Source organism: Trachemys scripta, chromosome 2 (genome assembly GCF_013100865.1).
Source record: "Trachemys scripta elegans isolate TJP31775 chromosome 2, CAS_Tse_1.0, whole genome shotgun sequence".
NCBI lineage: Eukaryota > Metazoa > Chordata > Testudines > Emydidae > Trachemys > Trachemys scripta.
The window spans coordinates 259,163,729-259,189,839 of record NC_048299.1 but is presented as its reverse complement, the minus strand read 5'-3'; the positions used below and the strand labels follow the sequence as shown (position 1 = coordinate 259,189,839).

General features: G+C 41.1%; 1 protein-coding gene across 4 annotated transcripts in view; it reads right to left on the bottom strand.

The window, feature by feature from the left end:
• Window positions 1–26,111, bottom strand: part of DEPTOR (DEP domain containing MTOR interacting protein) — a 114,227-nt gene that overhangs the window by 9,522 nt on the left and 78,594 nt on the right. For all 4 annotated transcript variants that reach the window (XM_034763527.1, XM_034763526.1, XM_034763529.1 and 1 more), the window contains exons 6-9: window positions 23,160–23,345; window positions 22,131–22,265; window positions 19,093–19,163; window positions 18,247–18,351 (exon numbers count right to left, since the gene is read on the bottom strand). In XM_034763527.1, coding sequence (XP_034619418.1) covers window positions 18,247–18,351; window positions 19,093–19,163; window positions 22,131–22,265; window positions 23,160–23,345 — 497 coding nt within the window. The remainder of the gene's footprint in view (window positions 1–18,246; window positions 18,352–19,092; window positions 19,164–22,130; window positions 22,266–23,159; window positions 23,346–26,111) is intronic.

The window sequence follows — 26,111 nt, the reverse complement described above, 5'->3', positions numbered from 1 at the left end:
GTACTCATTTGTTGCTCAGTCCTGACTGAGGAACTGAGCTCCTGACATAGCATTATTGCCCACCCTGAGCAGGGCCGGGCTTACCGTGTTCTTCCGGTTACAGCAAGAGCTGCCGAGGGAGACCCCACGGCCGGACGAATTTCCCAAGCTCACCGGTGTGGCTCCCCACCGCCCCAGAGAGGGTCAAGCCCTGGCAAACTCTTGTACAGTTGATTTTCTTTTTTGGTGGTTTTGGTTCTGTGGTTTCCTCATCGGAGTGTTGCTCTTTTAAGACTTCTGAAAGCATGCTCCACACCCCGTCCCTCTCAGATTTTGGAAGGCACTTCAGATTCTTAAATCTTGGGTCGAATGCTTTAGAAATCTCACATTGGTACCTTCTTTGCATTTTGTCAAATTTGTAGTGAAAGTGTTCTGGATCATCATCCGAGACTGCTATAACATGAAATATATGGCAGAATGCGGGTAAAACAAAGCAGGAGAATACAATTCTCCCCCAAGCAATTCAGTTACAAATATAATTAACACATTATTTTTTAAAAAGCATCATCAGCATGGAAGCATGTCCTCTGGAACGATAGCTGAAGCATGAAGAGGCATACAAACGTTTAGCATATCTGGCATGTAAATACCTTGCAGTGCTGGCTACACCAGTGCCAGGTGAATGCCTGTTCACACTTTCAGGTGATACTGTAATTAAGAAGTGGGCAGCATTTTCTCCCATAAATGTAAACAAACTTGTCTGTCTTAGCGATTGGCTGAACAAGAAGTAGGACTGATTGGACTTATAGGCTGTAAAGTTTTACATTGTTTTGTTTTTGAGTGCAGTTATGTAACTAAAAACCCTATATATTTAAGTTGCACTTTCATGATAAAGAGCTTGCACTACAGTACTTGTATGAGGTGAATTAAAAAATACTATTTCTTTTATCATTTTTACCATGCAAATATTTGTAATAAAAAATAATATAAAGTGAGCACTGTACACGTTGTATTCTGTGTTGTAACTGAAATTGATATATTTGAAAATGTAGAAAAACATCCAAAATATTTAATAAATTTCAATTGGTATTCTATTGTTTAACAGTGCAATTAATCACAATAAATTTTTTTAATTGCGATTAATTTTTTTGAGTTAATCGCATGAGTTAACTGTGATTAATCGACAGCCCTAATAATCTTTAATTAAAGATTAATCTTTAATTCCTGGAGACTCCAGGCCAATCCTGGAGGGTTGGCAACCCTAGTCTAACAGTGTAAGAGAGGAAACAGTGCAGGCGAGGATGAGGTGAGAGTAACAGTGACAGGAACACATGGTTCCACAGAATAGCTGTGTGCACAATGAGCAGGCAGAGTCAAAAATTTTATTGTGAAATCCTGACCTCATTGTAGTCAATGGGAGTTTTGCCATTGAGTTCTATTGTTACTATTAATTACAGTATTACCACAGTGCCTGGGATGCTAGTTATATAACAGGCCCCCATTATGCTAGGCACTGTACATAGAACAAAAAGACCCTGCCCCAGAGAGGTTACACATATAACACAAGAGACACCAGAGGGATACAGACAGACAGATGGACGAGCACAAGGAAACAGTGAGACAACATTGGTCAGCATGACAGGCAGTGGTCTCAGCAAACCTAACCATTATCAAGTGCTTTGTAGGCATGATGGCAAAGGAGAGTTTTAAGGAAGGTTCTGAAGAAGGTTAATGAGGTAGCTTGGAAGGTTTTTATGGGGAGTTCCTCCCAAGTGTGAGGGGCAGCAACGGAGGTAGTGGGGAGGGCTTGGGGGGAAGACTAAGAGCTCTGTTTTAGCCATGAGTTTAGCTTCAACTGATGGCTAGACATCCATATGGAGATCTCAGAAGGAGAGGCTGAAATTTTAGTTTGGATCGGAGACTGTTTGGAGGGTAGGATTTCACTCAGAACTTTTAAAAACTATTAAATAAATAATAGTCATTCTTACTGGCCATCTGCCTACTGATAATCTGAGTATTCACTAATATTCTATGAATACCGTTTACGAATAAACATTTAGTTCTTAAAATAACATTCTTGTATTGATTTTACAATTAACATTAGCCTTCCTTCCCTTTACAAAACGGTTCGTAACAGTGTTTCTTTGATTTTAGTATGCACAATGTTTTAAGTTTGAGAGAAAGTCTTGAAATATAATAAAATACTAGGAATTCCTGCAGCAACACTTGGCATAAGTGAATATTGCAAAATTTCACTGGAACTATCCCAAAGAAGCACTTAATTTTATAGATGCCTGAATGCAAATATTAGTGAGGTCAGTGAAGAAAAGAGCATTAAAGCAGGGATGAAAACTGGATGCAATACTCCATACCGTACCAAAAGTGCAGTTTTAACAGATACAAAACAGCAGATCACTTTTTATTTTAAAAAATATATTTATCATAGAATCATAGAAGATTAGGGTTGGAAGAGATCTCAGGAGGTCATCTAGTCCAACCCCCTGCTCAGAACAGGACCAACACCAACTAAATCATTCCCGCCAGGGCTTTGTCAAGCCGGGCCTTAAAAACCTCTAAGGATGGAGATTCCACCACTTCCCTAGGTAACCCATTCCAGTGCTTCACCACCCTCCTAGTGAAATAGTTTTTCCTAATATCCAACTTAGACCTCCCCCACTGCAACTTGAGACCATTACTCCTTGTTCTGTCATCTGCCACCACTAAGAACAGCCAAGCTCCATCCTCTTTGGAAGCCCCCTTCAGGTAGTTGAAGTCTGCTATCAAATCCCCCCTCACTCTTCTCTTCTGCAGACTAAATAAGCCCAGTTCCCTCAGCCTCTCCTCATAAGTCATGTGCCCCAGCCCCCTAATCATTTTCGTTGCTCTCCGCTGGACTCTCTCCAATTTTTCCATATCCTTTCTGTAGTGGGGGGCCGAAAACTGGATGCAATACACCAGAAGTGACCTTGCCAGTGCTGAATAGAACGGAATAATCACTTCCCTCGATCTGCTGGCAATACTCCTACTAATGCAGCCCAATATCAAATACTATTAGCCTTCTTGGCAACAAGGGCACACTGTTGACTCATATCCAACTTCTCGTCCATTGTAATCCCCAGGTCCTTTTCTGCAGAACTGCCGCTTAGCCAGTCGGTCCCTAGCCTGTAGCAGTGCATGGGATTCTTCCGTCCTAAGTGCAGGACTCTGCACTTGTCCTTGTTGAACCTCATCAGATTTCTTTTAGCCCAATCCTCCAATTTGTCTAGGTCACTCTGGACCCTATCCCTACCCTCCAGTGTATCTACCTCTCCCCCCAGCTTAGTGTTATCCGTGAACTTGCTGAACAAAACCAGCCCCAGGACTGACCCCTAGGGCACTCCGCTTGATGCTGGCTGTCAACTAGACATTGAGCCGTTGATTACTACCCGTTGAGCCTGACGATCTAGACAGCTTTCTATCCATCTTCTAGTCCATTCATCCAATCCATACCTTTTTAAGTTGCTGGCAAGAATACTGTGGGAGACCATATCAAAAGCTTTGTTTTCCCCATATCCACAGAGCCAATTATCTCATCATAGAAGGCAATCAGGTTGGTCAGGCATGACTTGCCCTTGGTGAATCCATGTTGACTGTTCCTGATCACCTTCCTCCTCCAAGTGCTTCAAAATGGATTCCTTGAGGACCTGCTCCATGATTTTTCCAAGGAATGAGGTGAGGCTGACTGGTCTGTAGTTCCCCAGATTCTCCTTCTTCCCTTTTTTATGCAATGATACAGTGTGAATCCTGGGCCCAGTGAAGTCATTACTGACTTCAACAGTGCCAGGATTTCACCCATACTCATTATCTGTGCAGTTGTGCTGCCACCCAATTAACAGCAAATTTCTAGTTCATGAAGTTGCCACAAGTATGATTCAGTTTTCTTCCAGAGCAAAACCAAATTCAAATGGATTATTGGGTTTCAGGGGATACTTCATCAATTGATAATTTCTGAAAACAGCTGGATATAGTGCTGGATAGAGTTCAGGTATTTTCAGTTCTCCAAAATCCTTCCAAATAGTGTTAAGCACCCAACGCTAGAGACAGAAGTATCCCCTGAAACCACCCAAGCCATCTGAACTTGTTTCTGCTGAAGGAGAAAATGGAACTATGCTTTTGTAAGTTCTTTGGGACAGAGACATCCTTTTTGTTCTAAGTTTCTACAGCACCTAGCACAGTGGGGTCCTGGTTAGGGTTGCCAATTTTGGATGGGCGTATTCCTGGAGGTTTCATCACATGACATGATTAAAGAGTAATCCTTTAATTCCTGGAGACTACAGGACAATCCTGGAGGGTTGGCAAACCCAGGACTCCTGGTCCAATGCTGGACTTGTAGGCACTATGATAATACAAATAATAAATAATAATAGCTTATGTTTAATTCATGAACCAGAATCTTGCTGTGAATGGGTTGGTACCACAACTGCACATATAATTTAAAAAATAAAGTAGATGTGGCAGTGATAGGTGTCAAGCCTTTTCAGATTTACATGTTAGCAAAGTGAAAAAAACCACTAACCAGTTCAGAATTAGGCCTTATTCTGCTGTCATATGTCACCACTTTAAAAAAATGAAAATACCAGGGGTGAAATTCTGGCTCCATTGATGTCAGTAGCAAAACTCCTATTGTCTTGAATAGGGCAAGGATTTCATCCCCAGGCTATACCCAGATCCTAGATACTTTAAACAAGAGCACAGCTTGTTATTTGTAAGTGTTAAAATCTTGAAGATGAACTGCAAAGCACATGAAAAAAGTTGTCACCTTGTATTGTCCCTTGTTATGTATAACAGTGCTATAATTTTTTTGTTTACTTTTATGTTAAAAATATCAGGTCCTGACTTCTCACTTTTTGCTGCAGGCAAGATATTTGGAAGACTTGGATGGTGACTTCACATGAGGATGAAACCTGAACTGCAGTTCTCTCAGCTTTCAACTGAGGGGAAGAGGATGTTCAGCTGGTAAAAATTTAAAGAAACATTTGTACAGTAGAACCTCAGAGTTACGAACACCTCCGGAATGAAGGTAGTTCACAACTCTGAACAAAACGTTATGGTTGTTCTTTTGTTCCTTCAAAAGTTGACAATTGAACATTGACTTAACTTTTCTTTTATTTTTTTGTTAGTAGTTTATCTTTAACACAGTACTGTGCTGTATTTGCTTTTTTGTTTGTTTGTCTCTCTCTGCTGCTGCTTGATTGTGTACTTCCGGTTCCAAGTGAGGTGTGTGGTTGACTGGTCAGTTCGTAACTCTGGTGTTTGTAACTCTGAGGTTCTACTGTAAAACTTGGTATCCGCTCGCTGCTTATTTGAGGCCAGAGAGAACCTCCGCTCATTCCAGCTTCCTGTTGTGAGATCCAGACCCTCCAAAGAACTGGTCAGGGTCCCCCAAGAAAAGGATGGAAATCAAGTTTTAATCCAAAAATGTTAAAACGATTTTTTTTAAAATACTCCCCATCCAATTTAAGGTAATCATTAAATGTCATAGAGGAGCAGTAACGAACACACTTTTTGTTTGTTTATTATTTTTCCTTTTAAGAAGTGTAATGTACAGAATCTAATTTATGATCTTGTATGTGAAAATGTTCATACCTTCAGTTGTCCAACTAGTAACAAAGTTCCTGAAATAATTCATCCCATGTTGAACAAATAACCGTATTCACAAGTACTCTGAATTGAGATACTGTCAGAGAAGATCCAAGGAAAGATGTATGTTTGCCCCCTCGAAATAAAGGGAAACACAAACAGTTCTGGGGTGACCTGCTTCCATCCTATTAATCTTTACATTGTCATATTGGAAGAAGGAAGGAGATAAAATCAGAGGTCCTAAAAGCCACCTGGCAACTTAGCATTTTGGATCCCTCAAACGTGCTTCATGAAATCCCTGTTGTATTAGTACAATGAGGGCTGGAACATCACATTTTGACTACTACTGTACATGATCCAAAGGTTTAAATATGAGCAACATCCTTTTCAACATATCTGAGTTTACTGCAATAAAACAGAATCAACTGCAGCTGTGTGTTCAGCTCTGTAAATATCCCTAGCAAATGTGTAATTGGCTGTAGAGTGGGTGGTGTGGGAGTAGGCAAGGATCCAGTTCTTGCATAAAACACAGGATTCGCTCTCCAGAGAACTGCAGTTCTCTTTCATTCTCTATCGAGGCTTTAAGCTTGCTTAATGTCATAACAGTGTTCCCAGAAAATGCTTATTAGAAAATGTGGGGCAATTTCCAGTAAAGAAAAATAACTTCATTTATGGAATAACAGATGTGTCCACATTACAATTCCTATGCACCCTATCCTTCAGTCTTTACTCAGACAAAATTCTCATTGGAGTTTGGAATAACGGAAGGGGTATTTTTTTGTTTTTGTAATAAGGACTATGGGATCAGGCTATTTAAATGTGAAAGTTGACATTTTTCCATAGGATTGTTTAGAATAAAGCAAGTGATTGCATTTTAAAAGCTAACAATTTAATTTTTATGGTGCTCCAAACCCAGAGGCCTCTATGACTGAGGGACAAAATTAGTAACTGAAAGTAGCTACATAATAAAGTAACTAAAATAAGGTCGCACATTCAACTGCACTGAACATCCAAGGCTCCAAGTGGAGGAAATGGGAATTTGACCATTGATTTCACTGGGAGGGGAGTTAGGCCAACACTTTTGTAAATCCCATGAATAAAGTCACTTAAATCAAATAATTAGAATGGGCAAAATAGACAAATAGAACAAAGAAAGGCCTGGGGTTAGGTGATCTGAATTCTGTTCTCCACTCTGCAATGGACAGCTTCTGTGACCCTGTGCAAGTCACTGAGCTCCTGTGTGTCCAATTCTTACCATCTACAAAAGGGACTGACCTACCCAATAGGGGTTGTTGTGCCAATTAATTTGTTGGTGTTTGTCAAGTGTTTTGTAACAGGTGTGCAATTTAGAAAGTTGCACACCAAGAAGAGGACAACTAGCTGCAATCCTCAAAGCACATTGTTAGAAAGTAGTAATAATATTCACTAAGCCCGGGAGCCTACAATACTTTTGTCCATGTTTAATGTTATACTTATAAGTAATCCCACAGAAGTCAACAGGGTTACTCGCATGCATAAAGTTAAACATGTGTGAGTACTTGGAGAATCAGAGTGTAAGAGTCTAGAATGGGAGTCTTCCAAAAACAGGTATGTGGAATAAGGGAAGATAGGGCACTACTGCCTTGGAAGACTAATGCGGAATCAATGTACAGATGAAAACCCACTTTATAACTTAGAATGATTGAAACAGCATGGTCAGCAAAAGTCCCAACATGAAACACCAGGAGGTAAAGTAGATCTAGATTCAGGTGCATTGGGAGAGCTTCCTCAACAACTCACTAATTGTATACTTGGCTTTAAGGACTATTATTATTTATTGTATATCACACTTTGAGGCCTATGATAGACACTATAAATGTGTTAAATGAAAAGAGAAATGAAAGTCTGGGTGAAGTACGACATCAATAACAGAAGAAGAATATGCTTTAGGTTGGGAATGCCTCCTTTTTATGTTTGCTTTGGCATTTTTGTGCTTTTCCCCTGTGTCTACATATAAACTAGTTACTAAAAGCAAAACTATGCATAGTGAACCTGGGGTTAATAACACTATAATCATTTATTTAAAAAAATCAACGGGGACTAAATTTGACACTGCAGGTTGCCGAGTGTATAAAAAGGATCTGACATTACAAGGTGCTGAGTGCCCTGAACTTCCCCTAAACTCTCTGGGAGTAGAGGGGACTCAGTGCCTCGCTCGAACTCTAATTCTGCACATAGGGGTTGATTCCTCAGGGGGCCCCTCCTCTGAAGTGTCGAGAAGTCTCCAAAATTGATGGGATTTAAAGGCAGTCAGGAGCAGAATCGAGCCTGTAATGCGCATAAGTGGTATTCAGCATTTCTAAGCCAAACAGCTGCTCGCCTTGTTTTCACAAACAAAAGTGCAATTGTTTCTGATTGGGTATGACTAGCTAAATGGAGCCATAGCTTTAACCCAACATCTTTTCCTAATTATTCATCAATATTGTTAAAGGATGACAGCTTGTGTCTTGAACAACAACAACAACAAAACACAATGAGAATTGTGATGAAGGTTCTATTAAGTAGGTCAAGCTGATCAGAACCCCTATATGCTTTGTAAACATTTAAGCCAAGTAACAACAATGTACACAATGCTAACAATGACACCATTATGGAGGAAAATAAATCTAAAGAGTTCAGGACATTAACTAAACTGTTCTATAAGGCGCTAATCCTAATTGGTGCCAAAGTGCTGACTGCAATGAGAGTTCAAAATATTCAGCGTCTTGAAGGACTGGGCCCTAATTCACTATTTATTAAACAACGTCCATCCTTATTTAATGTTCAACCTTCCTGAGACTGTAGAAATCAGGTCATGGGACAATTTTTAAAATGCGGCCCCATTATTTAAGCAGTCTCTGTTGTCTAGGAGTGATCTGCAGTAGCTCGAGAAAGCTCAAGTGTGTAAGGTCACAGCTGCTCTGTCTGGCACCAAATCTCACCATTTAATGGGTTGTAGACCACGCTGGAATTTAGAAGTTGTATCAAAACACAAGCACAGCACTGTTTTACACGGCAGCTGAAACCAAGACCGCTTTATCTCTGTCTGAATGGATATAGCTGTAATGGCTCAGAAACAATTAAGAAAAGCAAATACACAAATCCTGGGTATGTGGATATTTGCGCTATAATGTCATAAAACTCCCTCCTTGTTCAGAAATATTTTTTAAACCTACATTTTATTTTAAAAGTGTGACTTGGTTTAAAATAAAACAACCCTAACTAAGAGCTAGCAGATAACTTTTTGAAATGTGTTTGCAGCTGATATCAAAAGATGGTAATGTATAGATACAAGTATAGTATGTTCATTGTTTCCCAGTGATGTTTTAGAAAGCAGATACACAAACACTGGGTTAAATTCTGATGTCATTTTACACAGTCGTAAACTCAGACACAATGGAGGGACCAAAATCTGACACATCATGAAGAATTCATATTTTTTTAATATTTCAGTTCTGATAAGGAAAGTTGGCTGATTTCTTTTATGGACCTATAAAGCTCTCTGTTATAATACTGTCTTTAAAAAAAACTACACTGGTATCAACAACATAGTACTCTTTTACATCGTCGTTATGGGTCAGATTCAGATCTGGTGTAGGCAGGTGCAACTCCACTGAATTCAGGTCCCATATGTTTAAGTACAATTGCAAACATGATATTACGGTGAAATTCAGACTTATGCACAAGGCAAACTCATTCTATTCTGTAGGTTCTTATACTACCCTCATTACCATAGTATCTGAGTATCTTCCAACTGTGAATTTAGCAACATGACTAACATCTCTCTCGTAGTTCAGGCACAGGACTAGGAGTCAGGAGATCTTAAACAGACAAAAACTATGTCCCACTTAAGTGCCACTTGAGCCATATTTTGTGGTTCCATGGGTCTTGTCTTAGTCCTCTGAATAGGGGTGAATTTTACCCGTATAACTTTATGGGCTAACATTTCAGATCCTGAATACTCAGACTAGGACTCCTTTGTCATTTAGCCTGGCTCCCATGCTAGCTTTAGCAAGGCCCGCAGACCAAACAGAAAGTGCCATGCAAAGCTGGCTAAATTTTTTAAAACTAATTTTACATCCAATAATTCAGAGAGGAGAAGTCCAAAGTCTACCAAAGCAGATGCAGTCTCTCCCCACCAACTCCTGCCTTCTTCATGATGACTATGCACTCAAAGACATCTGCCTGCAGTTGGGTGAAGATTTTGTAATCATCCAAAACACACCCAAAATAAAGAGCAGGGTCTCTGAAAAGATATCTTTGAAACAGACCAACCCTTAAACAACCTTATGGACAAAAACACAACTAAACACCATGACTGCACTGCATGGTGGTGGACAGAGGGAAACATGGTGACCAGACAACAAATATGAAAAATCGGGACGGGGGTGGGGGGCAATAGGGGCCTATATAAGAAAAAGACCCCAAAATTGGGACTGTCCCTATAAAATTGGGACATCTGGTCACCGTAGAAGGAAAGGGTGCGGGGAATGCATGCCAGAGGGACATAAGGATGGGCCCTCTACCCCATCAGCTCTCTGCCTCCTATTGGTCAGCCCGAGGGAGGTGGGAATGGATTGGCTCCTCGCTTGCCCCACCTCAATTTAAACCCTTGCCCTAGTCTTCTGGAGCCTCTTGCTCCACTGTCATTACCTCACCTTTCCTCCATGTAGTTGTAATACAGGAGCTGTGTTTTCTGGAATCTGCGGGTCTGACAGATTGCCAGTTTTGTAGGTCAAGAGGGAATTGTTTATTGTTGGGGCCAAATCAGTAGCTGGTGGGTTTTTTCACCTTCCTCACAGCACCATGCAGGTGCAATCAGATTAAATAGGAACAGGACTTGGAGATTAGCTTTAGTGACTTGTATGAATGTTTATTTTGTCACAACTTGCAGCCAATGTCCAGTGCAGATAAAAGGCCAAAAGGGCCAGCTCCCAGAAGTAAAGAGACATGGGACTTTTACTGGAGGATGCTGGGCCTATGGGGAAAAGGGGAGATCTGGAGTCTTAGCAGACTGAGGTCTAGCTTTGTTACCCTCTGTTTCCCTCACAGAGGTGCGGGGGGGGGGGGGGGGAGAAGATTGTGTCCTCGATCACCTGCGACTCCTAATCAAATGGCCAGTTGGCTTCCAAAGTATAACTCACGTTACCTAACCCCAGTGAATACTCAGCAGCTGTGAAACTGCTGCTCTGCAAAGCATGTCTCTCTTTTAAAGCCAGTCCCTGCAAAACTTGGTTAGGAAATCCAGAGTGCACTGGAGAATGTAGCACAGCTCGGGGGGACATAAGCAAACTTTGGTAAACCAGGAATTTACATTTATCAGAGTTTGTACCATACAAAGTTCCACACAATGGTTGCCAATCCTTCCTCCCTGTTCTGAAGGGACCATTTCTCGAGCACAAGCAGGTATTTCAGTCTCTATTGCCCCCATTTGCATGAAAATCTGTGTCACCTATGATGTAGTTACCCATCCACAAGGAACTAGAGACCATGTAATCATCTCACAAGGCCGAGTCAATTTGTTCTAATGGTTCCGATTTATACACATGTATCATCTGTGTGTACAGTGCTTTGAGATCACAGAGAGCTAAGTATCATTATGGGGAGAGTGACTGGCTCAAAGTCACCCAGTGAATCAGTGGCCAAGGCAGGAATAGAATCCCAGTTTCCTAACGCCACATCCCATGTCCTATCAACCCAGCCACATTGCTGTCTCCTCCAATCAGTGTCAACTTAGGTCAGATTCAACCAGCCACTCAGCAATGAAATCTTGCATCTTGCTACCATGCTCCTAAAACAGGCAGTTCCCTGCTACTCAGAAAGTTATGACATTTTCAAATCACACCCCCGACCCCAAGATTCTGCCACAGAAGAAGAATGAAAGAGAAATTGTAGCTGCAAGGTAAGGAGATGGGCAAGGGCGTTGAATCCCAAAGGGGACTAGCTAATAACTAGGAGGGAGAAGGTGGCTGAGGAAATATTGCATGATTTAAATAAACCTAAAGATCGTTTGCTAATGTTATAGATGGTCACCATCCTAGGAACTCACTGGTTATACTCACTGTACTCTAGAAGGATGGCAAAAGAAAGCTTTGGCAAAGCTGGTCTGCATTTAGCAGGCAGACTAAGTTTTGGAAGTGACTTAGTATGTAGACCCAACTCCCAAGGTCAGATTTTCCATCACAGACTCCCTTATTAAGAGAATCTTGTTTTTCACTATGATTTTTCTTTGCTTGTTTGTTTGAAGATAAAAAAGTGATCTTCTTAATGAGTCAATTGTGTTCACTAACATCACAAACAACAGAAACATTTCCTGCAATTACTAAAACACTGCAGGATTGGACTCCCGAATGAATAGCAGCAAAATTAGACATCTAGTGCCTGATTCAGCTCCTGTTGCAGTCAATAGCAAAATGCCCGTAATTTAAATGGTATACGATCCACTGCTTAATTCCCTGCTTGAGCAGAGGAACCACATTACTTCCATAAATTAGCATCAGAAGTATTTCTGTGTCATAAACTAGGCATAGGAATTACTTTAAAATCCAAACATTAACTCAGAAGTTACTATATTGCCATTAGCAGAGGGTTTAAATGAGCCATTTTGCTTCATTATACACTATAAATGCAGGAAATTTTTATTTTTTCAAAAAAGCTTTTTTTTTTTTTGTTCTAAATCAGTGGTCAACAACCCGTCGATCGTGATCAACTGCTTGATCTTGGAGACTCTCCCAGTCGATCGTGATCTCCAGCTGTGACAGCGCCACACCACTCCCAGAAGTGGCCAACATGGCCCTGCGGGGGGGGGGGGGAGGATGGGGGGAAGACTGGGGTCTCTGTGCGCTGCTCCTGCCTGCAAGCCCCACCCCCGCAGCTTCCATTGGCCGGGAATGGGGAACTGTGGCCAATGGAAGCTGTGGGAGCGGTAGCTGCAGAAAGGGGCAGCGCATGGAGCCACGGTGCCCCCACAGGGGCCGCAGGGGCATGTTGGCCCCTTCTGGGAGCAGCGTAGCCATGTGGTGCACTATTGGCTGGCAGGGTGCGGGGGTGGACCGGTTCAGGATGGGGAGGAGGTGCCAATGTGCCTGAGTAGGGCCAGGGCAGGCAAGGAGCCTGCCTTAGCCCTGTTGCACCACCAATTGGGAGCCGCCTGAAGTAAGTGCCCCCCCCAGTGGGAGCCCTCCCAACCCCCACCCCCGTCCGGAGCCAGGACCCCATACTCCCTCCTGCACCCCAACACCTTGCCCCAGTCCTAACCCCCCTCCCAGAGCCAGTACCCCATATCCCCTCCTGCACACAAAACACTCTGCCCAAGCCCAGAGCCCCCTTGTGCACCCAAACTCCCTCCCAGAATTTGCACCCCTCACCCCTTCCTGCACCCTAGCCTCCTGCCCCAGGCTCAGCCCAGAGCCCCCTCCCACACTGTGAATCCCTCAGCCCCAGCCCCCTGCCCCAGCCTGGTGAAAGTGAGTGAGGGTGGGGGAGAGCGAGTGACGGAGCGAGGGGGGGATGGAGTAAGCGGGGCGGGGCCTCGGGGAAGGGACGGGGTAGATCCTGGGTTGCCCTTAAATTCAAAAAGTAATCTTGGGCATAAAAAGATTGGAGATCACTGCTCTAAATTAAGATCTTGTCTGCTCTGGAAGATTCTATGGTGGCTGAAAAAAACCTACAGCTGTCTCTTTAATGGCAAAAATGAGGCCTGTAGCTCACCACTGATATGTACCAGTGCGGTGCCAGCTTTGACAGCAATGAAAGTTGAAGTGTAGATAAATATCTGGCATATTTTTTTACCTGTATGGTTGGAGAAATAGTGGTAACAAATCCTGAACTTGCCTGAGCATTGTCTGTGCCCTGAAGCTTACAACGGTGCAACCACTGGTGAAGCTGCCCAGCCGCATACTGGTGATGAATGACGAGTCCCATGTTTGCCAGTGCAGAAGCAGCCGTTGTGAAGTGATGGGATGACAGGAGTCCAGAGAGTGAAAGCTGCACAGCGTTAGTTAGACGGTTGAACACCCCATGCTTTTTGTTTATGCCTGTTTACCATCAATGGCTAATGAACATTTTGGGGAAATGATGTATTTCATAGGTTTCAACATCGTCAGCCTTTCAATTAAGATGTGAGACCTCCGAATACAGAAAATACTCCAGCAAATCAGGGGAGATCAGAACTGATACTACTGATGTTTCTAAAGTGATAAACAAGCATGAAACTCACTCCTCTCAGCGTGTTTCAGGCCTTCTTTATACTTCATAAAGGGCAAAAGTCTCATTTTTAAAAAATCTCTTGTGGGTCACTGTCACAGGATGTGCTAGCCCTTTAAGATCCAGTTCCACGTGAGCCTAGTTTTCTCCTCTGTCATGGGGTCTGGAGGTTAGAGATAATATGATCAAGAATGAGCCAGGTGGTTGTGGGATGACTATCTAAGAGGCAGCCTGCACTCAGTGTAGAGAGAGACTCACCAGGACTAGGTGCTAGGGAGTGCTGAGGAGCTCTCTACTCAAGAGAGCAGAGGCAGGACCTGGGAGAGGTCCTTCACAGTTGCCAAGATGGTAACCCATGAGCAGAGCCTTAGAGACTTTGCTAAAGAGGCTGGATGAAGGCCTAGAAGAAGCAGACCATGTAGGAAGCTGTCCAGGGGAAAGTGAAGCAGGGGTTTTGAGTGAAAGGACAGTGACCGGGAGTCCCGGTTTAAGGACCCTGGGCTGGAACCCAGAGTGGAGGAAGGTTTGGGCTCCTCCTACAGCTCCAACTGGCAGTGGTGGGTATAAAACCCTGCACTGAGGGGAAAAGGGTGATTGACCTCTGAAAAAGAGACCCTTGAGTGGGACCACCTGAACTCTTTAGAGCCTGGAGAGGGTAGACAGGACTTGTTTAGGCCAACTTTATTTGCCCCAGAACAGGAGGTCTTGCAACTTAATTATAGTGCCATGTCACCTCAATGCACCAAGATATTCTATCGGTAAGTGGTGACTGTGGACCTGTAGGGAAATGGGTCACAGAGTGGGAAAATCAAAATGTGATGTCACACCCACATGAGGCAGGCATGGCAACTATTAAGTGAGTGTTGGAGAGCAAATAGCCACTAATCCATTTTACGTGTTGCTTATAGCATAGCAGAGGTATTTTCAGATCCACTGAGGTTTGAAACACTTCAAACTATTCTCGAAGCATCATAACACCAAACTGCCTGAAAGCAATTTTTGTCTTTGTTTTTTTAAAGATATATTTCCACTAAGAAAAAATAAATAAATGAAAACAGACCCTGCTGCTACAACTTGCTCTTGTTCAGCACGAATCACAGGACACTGAAAGCTAAAATAGACTTCTGTTCTCTGATCATCCAATTGAGTCTCTGTTGCAGAATGTAGCTTATAAACCCCCTGAAGGCCTGCCATACCTAGCCATACTTAGTTGGATAAGTGCAGGAGAGAGTTGCAGTTTCAATTTGAAATTTTCTTCCTTTTGTCAATTTAAGTCAAAACCAAACTGGACATTATTGTAGAACAGGTTTTATGGTAAAAACTTTCAAACCTGGCTCACTGAATTTAGACTCCTAAAGCCATATTTAGACACCTATGTATAAAAAGGCCTGATCTTTCAGAAGAGCTGAGCACCCACAAACCCAGTGAAGTAGATGAGACCAGCAGGTGCCGAGCACCTGAAAACTGGGCCTCTTATACATAGGTGTCAGGTTTAAAAATTGTGGGCACATATATATTCCAACCATTACATTAGTAACACTAACCACAGTCTGTTATTATACATATTTATCTCTACCCCCTCCACATAGGTTTAAGAACATAGCTACAGTGTGCCATGTAACACATTTGTCACCAACTTTTTTGATTGTTCACCCTTCCTAAATAAAAGCATTTCTGAATTGAATCTCTGTCTAATGTAATTATCAAATTCAGCAGCCATTTGGTCACACAACCCTACTGAAATATCAGTAGGCTTCAGTGTTTTCATGTAGTAATCGGAACCAGATGGCAGACATGTCATTGGTGTTTTTATATAATCAGTAACATTTTTGTATAAGATGGGAATTCTAAGAATGAACTGCATCTGCTTCAACAGCACAATATGCTATTACACTATGTAAATATTTATCCATGGTCTCTTTCACTCAGTCACTTGGGGCTCAATCCTGTAAGATAGTGAGAACATCCTTTTGACATGCTCAGTTCCCTTTGCAGTCATCTCACAAGAGCCATTTAACACCTTGCAGGATTCGAGTCTGATGGCCAAATACTAAGAGTTGCTTTGTACCCTCAAAGACCACTGAAATCAATGGAAGTCGTGGTTTCTCAGTCGCTCTAAGGATGTGGCCTTTACTCTGCAATCGAATCATTTCAGACCACAGATCTAAAGTAGTCATCTGTGAATGTAAAACAAGGAAGAGACTTACGGGGCTGACTGCCTAGCTCTGCCATTAAAGATCACACGGAAAGCAGAACCATGTAGACAGACCTGATGGTACTGAGAGAGCCCTGTACCATAATCCCAAAGCAGTGCTCAAAGCAGGGGTATAAGTGATTATACCATATCCCAAATCTCACTGCTACCAGCTGAAAGTCAGGGAAGGGGGAACAGGGGTATGTGATCATGTTTTATGGGGTGGAAAGGATTGGGTGGCATTGCTAGCAAATTGTGTAATATTAAACCCTTAGATATAAAACTATAAATATTTGTTTGCTGGTTATTATTCTGGGGCCTCAGATGTATACTCCATATTTTAACAATGATCTTTGTCCCCCTCCCAGACTTAATGCTATGTGCTAAATTCTCCAAACAGGATAGAGGGACAATCAGCAAATTGGTAATAAAAAATGTACCTTTTTTTTAATCTCATTCGCAGGTCCTAAAGAGCAGACCTGCACTGAACACTAGTTTCTACTAGGTGTATTGTCCCATCATGCACTCTGGTGGCTACATCTGTTCCAACATTAAAGAATGCTGCCTACTGAATAAATCAAGTGGTTTTATCAGCCAAGACTGCATAAGGCGTAGTTCCAAAAACAAACTCTTCTATAAAGTGACACGCTGAGTCTGGGCTTTTCCTCAAAATGTTGCCCTTTTTATCATAGCCAGTTTTCCTTGTTATGGTACAGTGCTCAGAGCAATACTGGCAGACAAAGCTTCTTACACCAAAACACATCTTCACTGCCAGCAGTTATTATGCCTAATGTTCTATTTGAAATATGCCTGCCTCTGTGCTTCTAAAAAGGGGAAAGATTTACTTTGGGGGGCATACATACATTACAATGTATTGTCACATACTTTCTTTAAATAGTCCAGACAGAAGAGTTTTGAAAACAGACAGCTTAAGTAAACAGACCAAGCTTTTCAAATGTGATGTCTCAAATTAAATACCTAATTCCACGGGAGTCTAGCACCCACATTTCATTAGGAGTGGCAAGTGCTCAGTACCTCTGAAAATCAAGCCACCTATATAGGTGCCTAAATATAGACTTAGGTGCCTACTTTTTGAAAAGTTTGATCAGAATGTTTGAAGTGCGGCTCTACTTTGAAAAGAGACGCTATAAAATAGCACCATTGAGCTTATCAGATCTGCTCTGTATGTGTGTTCAGAGCAATTTCTGCTGATTTTAGTGACTAAAATAAGTTTTTACTATTTGCCTCTATGAGTGCTGTGGAGTTAAGAGTGTGCTGCATTCCATTCCTTCTTGTATATCAAACTCTTTATTAAGTTCCCACTGAAAGCAACTGCGTTGCATGTGCATCATTGATGACATAAGTGGAATACAATGAAGTTACATGAGTGTACCTGAAGGCATAATTTGGCCTGTAAAACCTCTATTGCAGTTTATGAAGCATGAAATCGACAGAACCCAGCTTAAGTTTATCATCCCAGAGTGAAGGGATGACATTTTAAAACAAAACCCCACTATGTTTACTGGTGAAATGAGCAAATTAGAGCTGAAGTCATTTAGACAATAAATATGAAACTCCACAACGCTATTTTTACAAAGTCACATTTCAGAGGAGAACCACATTATCGTAAATTGGTAAAATGCAGAGAGAATAAAGATAGCTATAAACCACTTGAGTAAACTGCTACATTCAGGGTTCCAAACATCAACATGAATAGGAATAAGTTTGAAGTCCTGGAAGTGTAACTCCTTTATACTTTAGGCGGGATCAGCGTTCTAAGATGACCCATTTGAAGTGATATTGTCAAGATATTTTAAGTCTTTACCTAGGTTATTTATAACTGAAGATTATTCAAAGTGATAGAATTTAGAAAAAACCATTAATTTTTCACCATGTATGCTGTTTTTCTACCCTTTGCACTTGACTCAGGTTGGACATTGGAGCAAGACGGCAGTCAGTTTTCCCTTCCAGTTCTTACACATATTGGCACAATCAAATATAGCAAAAGTGACATCTGGAAAGAAAACACTAAAGAGCTTTTAGTAAAAAAAACAAGAGTCAGAGAACCTCTAAGACAGAGAGAAGAAAAGATGAAGGGTGACATTTTGGAGGAGGAGAACAACAACATTTGACCCCCAAAATGCAAAAGGCTGGTGTGTCACAGTGGTTGGCCAGAGAGCATCACTGAAGGATACAGAAAACCACTAGATAAACAGCTGATGAAAAATTACCTTCATCCCTGCTGCAGCTGCAGGGCCACTGGGATCCACAGCCTGAATATGGCATGGCTTGCTCCCCCGCACAACAAAGCCCCACCCGACAGCATCACCGACAACCTTGAAAAGGAAAAAAAGACAAAACAGTGTCCATCCATGTAACTCATGGGGTAAAGTCCCAGTGGTTAAAGACATGATTTCAGCATCTTGTAGTCACCAGCATACAGTAAATGCGGCTCCGTGGATAGAAATACTTTACAGTGCCCTCTGCATGGGCTATTAAATCTTTATTTATAGAAAAATCTACCAAATGAATGACTGCATTTGCTTCTACTGTACTCTTCTTTTTTAAGTGACATCAGAGCTGTTGACTAAAGGCTGTGAGAAGCTGTGCTTCCAATTAACAGGTTCAAAGGGGTTACTTTTTAAAAGGCTTTTCTTTTCTCTCTTATTGAATATGAATCAACATTTCAGTCTTATATTAGTCTAGTGGCCCTATGCAACTCACATTTAAAAACTTTAATTCTGGATAGGTAAATACAGTACATATTTCAAATCTCTTTATAATCTTAAGTATTAATAAAAAACAGTTCAGGACCATTAGTGCAATTAACATTACTAGATTTCTGTCAGTATAACTCTACCAAAGTCAATGGTGTTAGGCTGGCATACTGATGGGTATAATAGAGTGGAGAATCAGACTCCACATGTATAAAACTAATTTTAATGGAATCTTATGGCTGAGATTTTTAGAGCACAAGTATCAGGAAATGTAACTAGGATCTAATTATACCATCAGAAAATATTTGTTTGAACCAATTTACACAATGTATAGAAGAAAGATATGTACTGGAGACGTACTGTGAATGTTTTTCTTGCATATGGGGCTCCAGGCATCAAGAGTTCATCAGAAGTCACTGGTCTCTTTAATACTGCAAAAACATACAAAGGAGTATTAAATACAAACCTTTCTGAAGAAACTTTCATAAAGAATTGTTCTAGGATACAATGTCTTCTCCGTCTTGCTTTATTTATAGGGCTTAATGTGTTGTGACCTTAGTGCACGCTTAGACTGATGCAAAGTTGTAAAAGATCATTAAAAAATCAAATATAGTATAATCCTCATTACCTGAAGGGACCATGGAGGGACTGAGATACTATGCTGACAGGCATCCTAACTCTTCCTCAGACAGAGAGACAGATTAGACAATCTACACTACAGCAAACAATATTATTATTATTTGTGCAGTCATTTACTCCTGGGTAAAGTGTGTGTAAAATGCTACAAAATCAGGACAGGTGTAATTGTACAGGTGTAAATGACTGCACCAAGTGCAAGGCAATGGATACACAGGCCCTCTATTAATTACATTTGGCTTCCTCTGTTTTTTTAATTATGACTACGTTTGCTTCTTGTTTTCAGTGATAAACTATTTCTGATGACATCTGATTTTCTTATCTCATGGAAGCAAGCTGGAATTTTTCAGGGATAACATCCTAACATATCTGTATGTGTCCTAAAATGCCATATATGGAAAGAAAAAGAATTCAGGAAGATACACTTATAAAAAAAATTTCTTTCACTAGGATATTGACAAAATGATCTTAAGAGTTCAACTTTGCAGATTCTGCCAGTACCATCATTCTATCTTTTTGAGATCAAAGCCAGGTCTAGTTTCTCCTTTTTAGTTATCAACTCTTACGTTTGTACTGCAAGATGTTTTTCAAGAAAATTCAACATGTTCTGTTGACTAACATGTCACTGCTCTGTAATTCAGATTCAACCGATCACAATTAGATAAATCATCTGTACTGGCGTCCTTCACAGTGTTTCTCTAAATTATGCCTTAAGGAATAGTTTCTTTTTCCCTTGTGATTGGCCAACCCATGCCCCAGACTTCCTTTAAGTTTTCATTTCTCATGAAATACAGCAGAACTCATCCAACAACTGGTCAAGGTCCAGTTTATTAATGTTCTTCTCACCTGATCATTCTGGTTCTGCTATTGAGAAACTTTCTAAAAAACTCATTCCAGTTTAGCAGAGGATTACTTGGAGTATGGGAAAAGCTGGTAGATCCCTGCTCACTGGTCCTTGTTTCAGACTCAAAAATAAGTCTGCTAAACTGTTCTGAAGGTAGAATTTATGCCTAAGTGATTATTCATTTTAAATAGAAACACAGTGTAAGGAAGGTGTCAATATATTCTTTTCTACCAAGATTTTATAATCGGCTATCTTAAGATATACTTCTTCTCACTAGTCATGCGACATATATAACCAGAGCCATAAATGAATGGAAATAGTGGGTATACTTAAGATAATGCATATGTTTATCAACAACAAAAATGCCAGCCTGCTTGTCACAGTAATATTTCCAGGGTATAATGAATGGTTTAACGGGAGCAAAAGTTCACCATTTAGAATACGTCATAGAAGAATCGCTGGAGAGAATACAGGTGCACCTAAAAAAGATCGCACTGTGGCAGCCACAAATTGGAACATACAGACGGCATGATGGAGATGAGTGGTAGACAGCACTTGACTTTGAGTGTGTGATGAACAAGAATGAATGTGATTCACAAAGAAGACATCCTCCACAGAGAACACTAGCACTACTGAATTATGGCTCTAATCATGTGACCAAACTGAACCCATCAAGTTCTTCTAACGTAAGACTTTACTGAAAACTCCAAGCCAAGGCCAAAGACAAGCTGTGCAATGCTCTAATGCAGTGGTTCTCAAACTTTTTTTTCGCGGACCACTTGAAAATTGCTGAGACCACTTAATGATCTTTCCCTATTCCCCCCAAGGCCACCACCTCACCTTACATGTGCGTCTTCTCCAGGGTCCAGACACCTAATAAGTGGGTTGCCTGCACGACTCCACTAATTAGGCGGGTCGCCCTTCATTCTCTAGTGTGTGGCTGCCCAGGCACGCATGTTAGAGGGAACTATCTGCGGACCACCTGAATGGAGCTCATGGACCACTGGTGGTCCACGGACCACAGTTTGAAAACCTCTGCTCTAATGGCCAGAAAAAAAACAAACAAAAATTTACCACTCTTTGTATCTCTACTACTTATATCGAGTATACTGAGTAAAATTCACCCCTCTACTGCTCAGAACCTGAATAAACAGCCCATGATTTGAACAGCAGCCACTGGCCCCTTTGGGCCCTCTATCAGAAACTTCAGGTCTGAATAGCCCCACTGAAGTCCATGCTTACACATAGCCACTGGTCCCTTCCCCAGACTGCTCCAACACCCTACTCCCCATCAGTTCAGAATCCCTTTCTGTATCACACTGAGGACGCAGCCCCATGCTCTACTCTCCCTGTTAAAGGACTGAGGAAATCATTTAAAAAAGAATATAAGCTTGAACCCTGACTGCCTTTAAATTCTTACACAGAATGGTGTAAAATCTAAACTAATTTAAGGGTTTAAATTGTCTCTGACATCCTCAAAGCTACATTTGCTATGTTATTTACACAATAACTCAGGTGGTTACCAAAGCCTAAGTTTTCCTCTCATCCATGCAATGCCAGCGAAGTCACGCCTATGTAACTGAAAAGAATTTATGTTTGGAAACTGATATGGCAATCTGGAGGTAAGAGTGGCTATAAGGCTGGGCGTCTTTCTAAAAAGATATGCACTAGCTCAAACAAAGTTATGGATTTGATGCAGAAATTATTGGGTGAGGTTCTCTGGCCCATGTTATGCAGGAGGCCAAACTCAATAATCATAAAGATTCGACTAGCCGCAAAATCTGCGAATCTATCGATCTTTAAAATATGCCTCAAAAGACAAACTTAGATGAAGCAATAGAAACAGTCACTCATTTACCCTCACTCTCTTTAGAGAGAGCTGCATTCTGTCTAATCTGCACCAATTCCATCTGCTTACCAGATTTTGGGTTGCATAATACTGGGGGGCTGCTGCTGAGGGTAGGGCTGCTGCTGAAGTAACCACTACTGCCGCAACTGCTCATGCTACTCCTTCTGACTGCTGATACGATCTTTATCTCTTTGGTGGGACTCACTGTACAAAGGAGACAGAAAATACAGAGAGAGAAAGGGAAATCGTCTGGATTCTTTTGGCACATTTCCCCTGCTTTGTTTAAAATAACAACATCGGAACATGCTTTCATTTATAATAGTGTAATCATACTATCACAGTCCACACTCACCTATGTGCTGCAGGAATTAGGACGACCCGATGTCCTGATTTTATAGGGACAGTCCCGATTTTGGGGTCCTTTTCTTATATAGGCTACTATTACCCCCCACCCCATCCAGATTTTTCACATTTGCTGTCTGGTCACCCTAGCAGGAATACTTGAATTACACATGAAAATTTTATTTGTACTCTGATATGTCGGATTACTACGTGATCCATTTTAGCTAATTTAATTCTCTGTAATGCTTCCATTACTGTGATTTCTAGGTGCCAGTGCAATAGTGAAATAGGCATTTTAATAAGCAGAATATTTTCTGCAGTTATCCCCTGCTTTCTTCCTATTTTCATCTTGCTTCCTAATGTGTACTTGTTCAGGCATTTCCCCACCTCTCCCCACAAACTACAACATACAGTTTATGCAAAAACACTTTTGCTTTTTAAAATTTTTTTAGCAAGTTTTAAAAAAAAGAAAAATGTCCAAGCTGCCTAATTTCTGCCTGTGGAAAAATGTAAGCCTGAAATCCTTTATACGAGAGCAACAAAACAACACAGGCAGCTAATTATTTGAAAAGCCAACCAGGTAGAAGAACCTGTTTACTGGATATGATATTTATTCATAGATGATCCAGTGAGCACATCTCTTCAGCTAAATCTGCCTCATGCTAAAGTGAAGGGGGCCAAGCTTTAGGAATGACACATGTCTTCAAGGAAAAGTTAAACAACGGAGAAGTAAAAGGCACAGAACCAAGGAATCACCTGACTGAAAACTGGTGTGCTTTCTGTTGTCATGGTTCTGCTTGCGCAGGCAAAAGGGACTGTCGTGACTTTCTGGCATCAAACGGGATTTCTCAGGGAGCAACTCCATCAGCCTCCGTCGCCGGCGGAAATTCATTCTGAACTGGTACAGCAGGTTGCTATCCATAAAATGGTGCTTGTTGGACACTGGGGAGAGAAAAAGGAGTGAAAACTCCCTGTCTGGTAGAACACAAAGTAGGGAGTGAATAGTATACATGAGGTTGCCGTTTACATGCATGCATCCTCCTTGGTGATAGCAGCACACCGCGGTCGAATTGCCGCCGAAGCCGCAGGACCGGCAGACCTCCTACAGGTGCGCCGCCGAAAGCCACCTGCCTGCCGCTCTCACAGCGACCGGCAGGCCGCCCCCCGTGGCTTGCCACCCCAGGCACGTGCTTGCTGCGCTGGTGCCTGGAGCTGACCCTGGTTCACACCAGTGCTTGTCCTCAGCAAAACTTTTGTCTTTCGGGGGGGTGTGTGTGTGTTTTTTAACACCTCTGAATAACAAAAGTTTTGTCTTTCACTTGCCAGTGTAGACAAAGCCTAACACACATGAGCTAACCCAAGGTGAAAACACAGTGAAGATAAGGCACTTTAAATTTAACACAAAGTAAACCTGTCATGGTCAATCCCTGGAAGGGGTATCCAGCTGTTTACTGTGTCTTCATGGTGTTTTTACCTCAGGATAGCTCATCTGTGTTTGTTACCCCAAGATGAAAATGCTTTTTTAGCACTGAAAACAAAATCTTAGAGAAAATTAATATCGTGTCTCATGAATAAACAGAAAGGTCATGCCAATCAGCCAGAACTGTGATGTTCCAAGTGCTGAGTAATGAACCAGCCTGCTTTGCTCCTTGCTGTTTGTTTTTTGAACTGCCAGAAGCACACACCATTGTTACAGTGCTTTAGAAAAGCCAGTGGCACTCAGCTTTAGTGTGCGTCATGTCAGTGCTGAATTTGTTGGCTCTCCAAGCCAACACCCCAAGGTCTTTGTTAAGATGAGGATTTTACATTTTGTAGGCAATTCAATTCCTGGTTGTGAGATTCTAATTACACCACTGATGATGGTGTCCCGGTCTGCTGAGCTCATCATTTTGAATACTTTCATTTTATAATAACAAAATAGAGTTTAGGAATTATCCCCATTTTTAAAATGAAGAACAGAGACAGAGAGGTTTGGAGTCTTGTCCATAATCACAAAAAGGACCCGATGTAAGAGCCAAGGCTAAAATTCAGGAGTACCTATTTCCCCACCCCATTATCAGACCGTTAAAATATTTCATAGAGGACTTCCAGCAGTATTGTATTATCATAGCAGAGTAAAGTAAAACAAACTCATGAAACTTCTCTTTGTGATAATCTCATAGACAATCTACTAATGCTGAAGAAGATATGCTATAATTTATACAACATTCTAATGGGATTTTTATTCCAACTCTCATGAGACTGGGCCATCATGAATATTTACAGGGATATATATATTTCAATTACCACATATCAATAATTAATATAAATATAATAAATGATTTCTGGTTCAATTTTAATATTTTCTGCACTGTATAAAATTCTTCTCAAGTAACTATATTCTCTCTATCTTGTTAACTTCTTTCCTTTATTAGTACAATTGTTTCGACATTCTTAAGAAATCATGACTCCTGGATCATTGGAAAATCAACACACATTTTTACTACAGATGTCACAGAGCAGTCTAAAATTGTGGAGTGACTATTGCCCATGACACTCCATAGCCTAATTTGCTTATGATAATTTATCCCTGTGTATCTTGCAATAATAAAGCTTGTTTTGACTAATATACTAAGTAACCGTGAGATAGAGGTTATAGACAGAATGGGCCACGCTCACCCCTTGTGTAAATCATTTTAGACCATGGAGTTATGCCAGGGATGAGTTTGATCTAGTATGTGAATATAACTGGAAAGAACATAGTCAGAATGATGCTATCATCATCTATTGTAGAGACACAAAAAGATATGCTTTGCCATCGGAATATTCTCCCTTCTCACATAAAAAGTGTAAGTACAGAATTCTGAGTGCTCATTCAACTGTTACAAAATGTTTCCCAAATTCTGAGTTATACCTATGTTAAAAATATAAATATCGGGGTGCCAGCTCTCAGCCTCAGGAAGAGTAAATACTTGACTCCTGGATATTGTGTTACTTAATAGGTGCTCCTCGCCAAATATCAGCGTTAATGCATAATTAAGGAGATTGAAAAACCAAGCTCTTAAAAAGGAAGGAAATTCCAAAAGTTAACAATGAGCGCTCAATTTTAGGTGCCTCTTTGTGCTTATGTGGTCAAATAAGGTATTTTTAAAAAGTTATTCCTATGGGGCACTGACTATTTTCTGCTCTAAAATTGCATAATGGTTTCCATCTGAGTCACTCTACTTTAAGACTTCACCTTTAGGGCTGAAATTCTCCATATCTGATCTCTGCCCAAAGGTGACTTTATCTGGAGTGTCTGAGCAAAAATGGCTCCACCAGGTTTGAGCACAAAGAGAATGAGGGATAATGGAATTATATTTTTTGAACTACCGCACAGATGAAAAGGTTGAATTTTTGAAGCTTAGCATAGAAACAGCCTTCAAAAAGGAGCAGTGCATAGCCTTGTTCCTGAGGAATCTGGTTTGAACAAGTTACAAGCATTTGAAAATTACATTTTGGGAATGTATAGTAGCTTGTCTTTTGCTAAGCCTCTTAAATGTGGACAGAGCATGGGAGCTCATCTCAGCAGTCAGCTTACCCATCACATATTTTGCTTAAGTCAGCAGAGAAGGAAGGAAAGAATCCTAAACAATTTTCATAGTCACAGAGAGATACACAGACTTGCCTAGCATGGACTTTCTTAGGTGTAATTCAGTGGATGAGGTTATTAATAACCTTAAAACTAAC